This window comes from Hakea prostrata, chromosome 10, assembly GCF_041222555.1.
Source record: "Hakea prostrata isolate BN-2017 chromosome 10, UWA_Hpros_2, whole genome shotgun sequence".
NCBI classification, from domain to species: Eukaryota; Viridiplantae; Streptophyta; class Magnoliopsida; order Proteales; family Proteaceae; genus Hakea; species Hakea prostrata.
In genome coordinates this window covers 32934477-32944506 of record NC_142609.1, presented here as the reverse complement: position 1 = coordinate 32944506, position 10030 = coordinate 32934477, and the positions used below count along the sequence as shown (strand labels likewise).

Genomic DNA, 10030 nt, shown 5'->3' with positions numbered 1-10030 from the left:
CTAAATAAGTCCAACTCTAACATGCCTATGTTACACGTAAAAGGAATGTCAATACATTAAGACCAACATATCATTATTTCTTGGTTATTTCATTGAATGAGAAAATGAAACGATAACGAACAAATGGGGAAACAAAAACGTTATGTCGGATAGAGAACAATAATGAAATACGTCAAAAGTGTTGTATTGTGATGGGCGATTCATCATCTTAGGCTAAGCTAGTGCCTAGTGGTTCTTCAAACATGGGTTCAAAAAAAAAAAATCACTAATGATCACTACTATTATCTCTAAAATTACATGGGACCCACATGCATAATTACAAGTTAATCACAGTTAAATTCTACTATTAAATAGTTAGTTAAATTACTTAAATATCCTTACCTTATTTAACTCATTTAAAATAATCGCACCCAACCCTTAGGGTGGATAACGGGATTCTCTCTTCACCCATCTTCTACCTACATCTCTCTCTCAAGGAGATTTATAGAAGCTATGGAACTTATCCCAATCTCTGAGAGACAAGGTTTTCTATTGAGTAGTGTTGAGAATTTGTTGAGGAATATGCATGCACGAACACTTGAAATAATGTTGTAATCATGAACTTTATTAGAGCTGAAATGTACCAAATGTACTTTCTTTTAAATTATTAGATACCCCAATTTGTGCAATACAAGTACCAAATATATTTTTACCCCAAAGATCCATAAGCTCAAACCTTTAAAGTTGCACCCTAGAAATGTTACTTCATGTGTAATTAGATTGTTTTCACTGCTTAAAGAAAAGATAACAGGAGAGAGAGAGAGAGGAGGAAAACTCATTATCAAAAATGAGTTCGAAAATGGGTTTATATAGAGCCCAAAGGATGTGGGATGTGGGCTGTGGGTGAAAGGGTAAAGTGACCTCCCTTTGTGAGGGTACCTATTCAGCTCAACTGACCTCCCAAAAAAAAAGTGTCGGCATCTCCACCCTTCTACCCAGCAATGGACTTTTCGAAATTAGGAACGATGATAAAATGCGTTTTTCGAATCAAGGCCTATGACCCACGACCCAAGTCCTTGAAAGAAGAGCAGAAAAGTTGGAACTAAGAACCTAACAATTCTATAAAAGAGAAAGATCTAAGACTAAAATCCCTAGAACCCTTTGAACATAGTTACCTAGTTTAATTTTGGATGAAAAAACAAAGCTACCAGATAAACGGTTTACAACCATTACCCGACGAATTCAATCAACCATTACAGGATGAATTCCTCTTCCTCAATGACCCACGAGATGCATTGGTAAAGAGATTTTGGGGATTTTAGAGGAGTTGGGTTGGAAGAACGCCAAGGGGGCAATTGGTTGCAAGCAAGGGAAGGGGGTTGGGGGTGTAGGTAGAAGATGGGTGAATGGATTCTCTATTCACCCAGTTGGGTATGAGAGGGTATTAAACTAGGAATCCGGATCATCACTCCCGACGGGGAGCACTCTGTGCTCCCCGACGGTTTTTCCACCACAAAAACGGTGGGCCCCACATTTAAAAAATATTAAAAAAAAAAACACTCCCATCACCACCCCTGGGCCCCCCTATTTTTTGTGGCGGTAAGGAGCCCTTTGTCGCTGATCCGGACTCTTAAACTAGTGGCATCATTGTCATTTTTCTGCCTAAAAGGCGTTTGAATAATTTGAAATTTAAATTTTAAATGAATTAAATAAGGATAAGGGTGTTTAAGTAATTTGTTTTAATCATTTAACATTAAAATTTAACTGTGAGTAACTTGTAATTATGCATGTCGATGCCATATAATTTTAGAAATGATAATAGATGGTCACTAGTTTCACCCAAAAAATAGTGGGTTTCGTGTATTTTTTTTTTTTTTAATATTTTTGCATATGATATGTTTTTGTTTTCTTCATAATTTCAAACCAAGTTAAAGAGGCCGGTTTATTTATCTTTTTATGTATGTTAAAGAGATCGATTTATTAGACCTTGAGTCCAAGAGACAAGATTTAACACCCAAATATAATTGGCAAAAAGCAGACACCTTAAAACAATACCAAATAGGTAATCACCCTGTTTTCCCATTAGAATTGTTAACTAGTTTGTGGCGAACATACCCTTAGTTATGTTATTCTATATCTATAATTGACAAGCAAAGGGAGAAAGAGGATGAAATTCAAGATTCTATTGTACTATAAGGGCAACATTGTAAAGTCACATGAAAATTAGGATAAGTAATATAGGAATTATGAAATTATCTAACCTTAATTTAAACAGAATTTGCGAGAAAGTTAATATTGTGCAAGTTTAAGAGATGTTTTTTAGGGGATCATTACCAATTTGACATAGTTTTAAGGTGCTCTGTGTCTATGGCAGAGTTACTTTAGGGGTAGGCTGGAAATTTCCTCCTTCCTTCTTAATTTTTTAAAATTTTCTTTCTAACCCTGTTTTTATGTGAAAAATCAGCATTTGGTCTGCTCCCAGTTTTTGAAAATTTTTCTTTTTCTTTTTTTTTTCTTTTTCTTTTTCTTTTCCGTCTCTTCTTTATGTGGAGTTGCCCCCCCCGGGCGCCTTAACTTTCTCATTCTTGTTCATTTTTTTTTTGTTGTAATTTTTTATTTAAGATTCACATTTTTACAGTTTCCTTCCAACGGTCTTTCTAGATGTGAAATATGAGTATTTAGTCCCTCTCCTTCACCATGTTTGTGCTTTTTGCCAATTATTGTAGAACGCCCTTGTAAAACTTTCTTATTTAATGTTTAATTCGAATTGAAACAATTTGATAATAAATTGATAACACTCTGAAAGCCCATCATAACCCGCCATGGAAAAGTAGAATTACAGGCCTGAATGCTTCTCCTTTCTAATGAAATCTTCTTCACAAAATGTACCCCCAAGCCCTCTGCTCTTCCACACTGAATGTAGCAATGAAAGAACAGATCCTGGGTTTAGACAAAATCCTAATATCTAAGTTTGTGTATTTCCTCTCTATTGTCCAATGAATGAGGTTTATCACTACTTTTCGTCTATAAATTTTAATTTTTTTTTTGATAAACAGATTTTTAATTAGAAGGAGGCAAGAAAAACTCAAGACATCTTGATTACAAGTTTCAAAAAGTGAAACGGAAACCGACCAAACGGTCCTACTTGCCATGAACGGGCCTTCCTAGCTAGAGAATCGGCTACAGAGTTACCCCACTTAGAGAAAACTGAATTATAAATCTTAATTCACATGCCTTTTAGATTGTTGATTCCATTTGTCGATTCCTTATTGGCTACTTCAAAATTAATTCATTCTTTAATGTTGTTGTCTGTGAACTTCGGAATTCTTTAGAAGTTGACATCTGTTGTCCTGTCTCAGTTGAATTCATGTATTAGATTTGTACCTCGCAAGTCGGTGTATACCACCACCGTCCACCGCCGGTCCACCGTGCAATAAACACATGCTCTTTATTACCAAATTCTCCTTCACCATTAAAAGTTAGGATAATTACTAATGCCACCTGGCGGTGAACTTAAAAGTCAAACCTTACGCTTGTTTTAATTACTATTGTACCATTAATTCAAGCATTGTTAAGTGGTTCTTTAGGTGCAAGTACATGCTGATGCTGCTATGCCTGACTGGTTGGGTTAGGGATCAACCCCGGTTTCCACTGATACGTGATTGGATTGATCGTGGTATCGGCCTATAATCAACCACGAACCACAAACAAGTGCCAAAGTGGGCCGATTACGATGATCGCGAATGACTGCCCTTTTGTTATGTATCCAATGAAATCGTGACAACGTGCTTAACATGGAAAAAAATAAGAGGAATCACAAGAATGTGAATGATGAAAGAGAATTTGAGGGACTTTGGGTAGGATGCAAAGTGTCATTGCAATTGGGGTCTTAATATTTTTTGTATTTATACTCACTATTAAGATATAGGGTTTAGGGTTTTAGTGAAATTGTAGAAAATCAACCTTCCTTAGACATAACCTAGTCAGCATTCCTACTTGTTGTTCAATCATTCCAATTAGATAAAATAACTTTGACGATAAAAAAGTAAGTCGAGCTAGCATTTGGGCACCGAATGCATGACCTCTGCTAGATCTACTATCAGGTGTTGTAGCTTACGCATCAGATGGCCCATGGTCTGATTAGTCTTGAATCAAGTCAAATCAACTGCTAGTTAGGATACTTTAAAATCTTGTATACAATCACTATCTTATTCTTCTTTAAATTCAAAGCGTACATATCATCCTGTATCGAGTCGTAGGATACTTTAAACCTTGTATACAATCACTATCTTATTCTTCTTTAAACTCAAAGCGTTAATTGTTTTTTATATTTTATGATAAAGATAAATATATATAGATATTAAATCTAATGGCTACATCCAAAGTGAGACATAGTCTCATTACATAGTAGTCTTGTATGTTTATGATATAATTCAAAGGGTCCATTTTACCCTTCCCTAAAATGAAATGCATTTAAAATTACTACTTTACTCTTGATGCTTAGTCATAGAGTCCTATCCTCAATTTGGGAGAAATTCATGAGAGTTTAGGTTTTTTCACCTATTATTTACTAATTAAGGTTATTCCACTAAAAGCTAAAATAGTAATAGCTATTACGTAGGGTTATTTTGGACATACCAAAAGAAAAAAAAATATTTTAAGCATTTAAAAAAATAGAAAAATACCACGTCATCAGTTAACAAATAAAAAGCAATAGTAAAAATGGATAAATGAATAATTTCAAAAAAAAAAAAAAAACAAAGAATAAGATTCTAGTTTCACTGAAATGTAGGGGGCAAGAATAATTGTCCTTTAACGATTTTATTTCTTGATGATTATGAATCTAAGGTTCGATCAAGAAATTATGCTTTTTACCGTTGATCGTGTGGTCGTGGTCAGGATCTGATAATCTCGACCGCACAAGCACACCGTTGAATCACCTCAACACAAGTACACAACGTCCATTCCCCCTCAGCTCTTCTTTATTGTATCGGGAACTGGAGATTTAGGAGAAAATCTTAATTAATATTAAAGCAATCTGACTTAGATCTAGAAAGTTTCATTTTCTTGGCTCTGCTAATAAAGGTGGGCCCCAGAAGTCATCTCCTCATCTCGTGACTGGGTACTACCTATATGGTCATTTTTAATCTGATGTGTCCCACTTGCATTAGCACACGTGTACTATCATTCAGCACTCTTGTGGGGGCCTTTCTCTAACCCAAGCAATAACCATAAATGCAAAGAGACGTTACGGTGTCAAGTTTACTATAATACCCCCAATATTTATCCCTTCAGATGGAGAATAAGAGAAATATTTTGGTAATTTGACGCGTTTGAGTGTATTGTCCCGATTCTCCCGAAGTTGTATGAGCCATAAATCTAGGAAGTTTACATACAGAATTTATACTTATACGGTAACACCGTATATTATACGCGTAGATGTCTCGACAAAATCCATGAAACTCGACGCCTGTCTTTATCTCGCTCTCCACAGTTCCACATTTCGTCGTGGATCGGAGGCTCGTCTCTCTCTTTGTCGTCCAAAGTTTTCAGATTTAGCAAATGGCGGCTGAACATCGCCGGAGAAGATGAGGATTTCCGGTAGAGCACAGCTTCCGACGGTGAACTCCAAGAGTTTATACCCAAAATCGCCAGATTCGGAGGTGCAAGATACGAGGAGCGATCGACGGTCACAAGTTCAAAGAAAGAAGATCAGGAACCCTAATTTTTCCGGTGGTGGAGTTCGGTTGAAGAGGGATGTAGCTCCGGTTGGAAAGAGGAGTGGACCTGCAACTCCACTTTTGCGGTGGAAGTTTGATGATGCAGATTTATCTTTTCCTAATGATAAGGAGCCGGAGTCGGTGCTGAGAGGTCGCCAGAAAAACAGGAATGCTGAAGCGGTTTCGGTTTCTTCTAGGAAGCTTGCTGCTGCTCTTTGGAAGTTGCAGCTGCCGGAAGTCTCTGGCGGTTCTGGCGATGGACGTGGTCAGCAGATGAAGCTGTCTGCTCGATTCGGAGTTGAGGTATTTCTCTGTCGAAGCTTTTCGTAGGATGTATGCGATCTTAGTTTTCAAGCGGAGCTTTTGATTCGATCTAACAACTGAAAGTTATAAACGGAAATTGCGGGAGTTCCATTCTGTTTGGGGTTTTAAAGGAGCAATGCGTAATTCTCAAGGATGTTCACACCAATTTAATTAACTACATTTTTTTTTTGCTCTTCTGAGATCAGAGGAAAACACTGCAATCTTGAGCTTCTAGGATTTCTGTAATCAAGTTTGCATGGACGTGCTCACCGTCATTATTGTAGCTTCTTTAACAAAGTCATGAATAAAAGGACCGTTTTTTATGATTACAGATCACTGTTTTCAGAACTTTCTTCTATGTAATTACTAGCAACCATGAACCACCCTCGCATTTTAACAACTTAGAAAAGGGCACTTCTAGCATAACTTGGTATCTTAATTAGCAGAGTTGCTGAAAGTAATCTTATGGACTCCATTCGAAATCTGAACTAACAGAAGGAGAGCAATTGCTCATTACTTCTCGATCTGGTTGACCCTCTTCTTTTTTAATCCCTCTAGATCGATTACTTTTTGTGATCTTTATTATGTTATAATTGCAATTTTGTTAAAACATCATGGATTCGATGATATTCACAATAAAAATAGAAAATACCCATAATAACTTTTTCAGAGGTATGGATACCTTCTTTTTCAGTTAGATCTGTATTTCTTGTTTTGCCTTGTATCCCATATGCCGAAAGATTGGAGAAAATGCCTTTCTTATGGTGGGTGATTGCTTTGTAATCGGAATCTGCAACTTGAATCTATGAAGTCATTTGGATATGTTATTCATTGTTTTGCTCATCTTGCAGCCTCATGTTAGCCATATGGGGGTTCCATTTCTTCCTGATGTCAACAGCAGAGACTACAGTGCCAAAGCAGACGATTTGTTACGGACTCCACATTCTGTCTCTGGCTCAAAGAATGGAGTTTTGTATAAGGTACTTTACTTTTTCTCTTCTAATCTTTCATCTAGTGAGTAAATGTCTACAAACAATTGGGTTAGATTATGCTGAAAGATGGAAGAAACAGAGGAAGCTCCCTTCCCTTGTTTTACATATTTTTTCCCCTAATGCTGGGGGTGCATTTGGGACTCAGTTGAATCTCTCGTTCTCCATGCTTTAATCCTATCAGGTGATCCAATTATCAGATAAACTGTGATCCATAACAATATTTTGTGTAACACTCAGGGGAATGATTGACTGTTTACTTACCATCTCTCTCTTTGCGCCCCCCCCCCCCCCCCACAAAAAAAAAGAAAAAGAAAAAAAGAACTCCACCCTTGAAAGGAAAAATGAGAACACAAAATGTTTAAAACGGATGAGAAATGGTAATCCAGGAAATATCTACCTGTTATATGATTACTATTACACATATAGTCACAGTGCCATACATAATCACTTTCCTTCCTTAATAACCAGCATTTAAAATGAATGCCTTTTCTGCACCCCTCTCTACCCTAAAATGAACAAAAATCTAATCCTGATGGATGTTGTGTACCCACCTCTTATGTAGGTTGAACCTTCTTTTCCATTTTCCAATTCAGCAATGGAAGGGGCAACAAAATGGGACCCAGGATGCTCAAAAACACCAGATGAGGTTTACCGGTTTTATGGTAGCATGAAACTTCTAGAAGAGCAACCAACTGCAAGTGTTTCCGTCGTTTCAGCTTTGCAAGTTGAACTTGAGCAGGCTCGAAGCCGTATTCATGAGCTTGAAACTGAGCAACTTTCCTCAAAGAAGAAAGTTGAGCACTTCTTGAGAAAAGTTTCCGAGGAAAGGGCATCATGGCGAAATAGAGAACATGAAAAGATTCGCGCTATAATTGATGATGTCAAGAATGACTTGAACCGAGAGAGAAAGAATCGCCAGAGGCTCGAAATAGTTAACTCAAAATTGGTAAATGAACTAGCTGAAGTCAAATTATCTGCAAAGCGTTTTATGCAAGAGTATGAGAAGGAAAAAAAATCCAGAGAGCTAATGGAAGAAGTATGCGATGAGCTTGCGAAGGAAATTGGGGAAGACAAGGCTGAAGTAGAATCACTGAAAAGGGATTCCATGAAAATGCGTGAAGAAGTGGATGAAGAGAGAAAGATGTTGCAAATGGCTGAAGTCTGGCGTGAAGAAAGGGTCCAAATGAAGTTGGTGGATGCCAAGTTAACTCTTGAAGAAAAGTATTCCCAGTTGAGCAAACTTATAGCGGACTTGGGGGTTTTCTTAAGATCAAGAAGTGCTACCTCGGATGTGACAGAGTTGAGAGAGGCAGAGTTCCTTCAAGAGGCAGCCACCTCAATGAGGATTCAAGATATCAAAGAGTTCTCTTATGAGCCACCAAAGTCGGAGGACATTTTCTCCATCTTTGAGGATATTCAAGCTGGTGAAGCGAATGAAAGGGAGATAGAAGCTTGTCCTGGTTACAGCCCAGCTAGCCATGCCTCCAAAGTCCACACGGTAAGCCCTGATGTCAATGGGTTTATCAAAAACCACATGCAAAGATGTTCAAATGGGTTTGATGATCAGAATGGGGAGATAGAAGAAGAAGATGGGAGTGGCTGGGAAACTGTTAGTCATGCTGAGGATCAAGGCTCAAGTTATTCACCTGAGGGTAGTGACCCATCTGTTAATAGGATCTGCCAGGACAGTTATGTCTCAGAGAGCGGAACAGAATGGGAAGACAATGCTGGTCATCATACCCCGAGTACAGAAATCAATAAGGTCTGTCCTGTATCAGCCATAAACTCGAAGAAGAAGGTCTCGTCCATAGCCAGACTATGGAAATCATGTCCAAGTAATGGTGAAAACTTCAAGATAATTACCGTTGAAGGGATGAAAGGAAGGATTTCAAATGGCAGACTTTCTAATGCAGGGATCAATTCTCCAGATCAAGGGTCAGCTGGAGGTGGGCTCAGCCCCCGGAGTTTGGTGATGCAGTGGCCCTCTCCTGACTCTGGTAATCCGCACATAACCAGAGGGATGAAAGGGTGCATTGAATGGCCACGAGGTGCACAGAAGAACAGTTTAAAGGCAAAGCTTTTGGAGGCAAGGATGGAAAGCCAGAAAATCCAACTGCGGCAAGTTCTCAAGCAGAAGATTTAGACATCACAAGTTTCTAAAATTTAGGCGAACTGGAAGTCCATGCGACCTACTCAAGTTGGCTGTTGATTAAAATTACATCTGATATGGGAGAACTCGTCTTTCCACTCTACATGGTAATGTGGAGGTTGAACCACTAGGGTGCTGCCGAGGAATCTAGGAACCAGACAACAGACAATGACCTTGCCAGTTCAGCAGGTTCAGGTCTTGTATCCACGGAAGCAGATTTCTTTTGCGACCACTTTACCTTCCTACAAAAATTGAACTTGCTGGAGCAGCCTTATTGTTTTCTCTAGCAGTGAAACAGCAGTAGGTCTTTCTTTCTATTGTTTAATGTAATTCAGGAATCAGGAGCAAGCAATGTAATCTGTACTGTATTATTTATGCATGTTGGATAATGCAACCAAGGAATACAATTCAGAAGTTAAGGCTAAATTCACACCATTCCTTGTATCTTTGTTTTAGTTATTAGGACTCCAGCATTTTGCAGAGAGGATGTTCTTAGTAACTGAACCTTTTGATGGAGTTGCACATAGTGGTCTAAAAGCGTTGGTTATGGTAATTGGCAGAGATTGGATTGAGTGACATTGAGAGCTGAAGCCCTCAAAGATAGGTGTATCTGATACTGAATATGCATGATAAAGCATTGAATAAAGTAAGTCAAAATGGACATAAATGCCCCCGTCAAAGTCAAAATGATGGTTATACCCCTAATTCACTTCCCCTAACCTCTCCCTAGGAAATACCTTCCTTCCTGATAATGTGGGCTTTATCTATGAGGTCATGCTTCAGTCTTGCGCATTAAATGTGTAGGACGATCAAGCAGTACATTTTAATCTATCGAGTCGAGATATTGTTGAGATTTTGATCTCAACCATTGAGATTCAACGGTTGAG

At 38.2% G+C, this 10030-nt stretch overlaps 1 protein-coding gene across 1 annotated transcript; it reads left to right on the top strand.

Moving 5' to 3' along the window:
- The first annotated feature begins 5473 nt into the window (after positions 1-5473).
- LOC149002534 (actin cytoskeleton-regulatory complex pan-like protein) lies at positions 5474-9682 on the top strand. Its single transcript, XM_089138184.1, has 3 exons — positions 5474-6002; positions 6854-6982; positions 7557-9682. The coding sequence occupies exons 1-3, from the start codon at positions 5568-5570 to the stop codon at positions 9135-9137; spliced, it is 2145 nt and encodes a 714-aa protein (XP_088994310.1). The 5' UTR covers positions 5474-5567; the 3' UTR covers positions 9138-9682.
- The last annotated feature ends 348 nt before the right edge of the window (positions 9683-10030 follow it).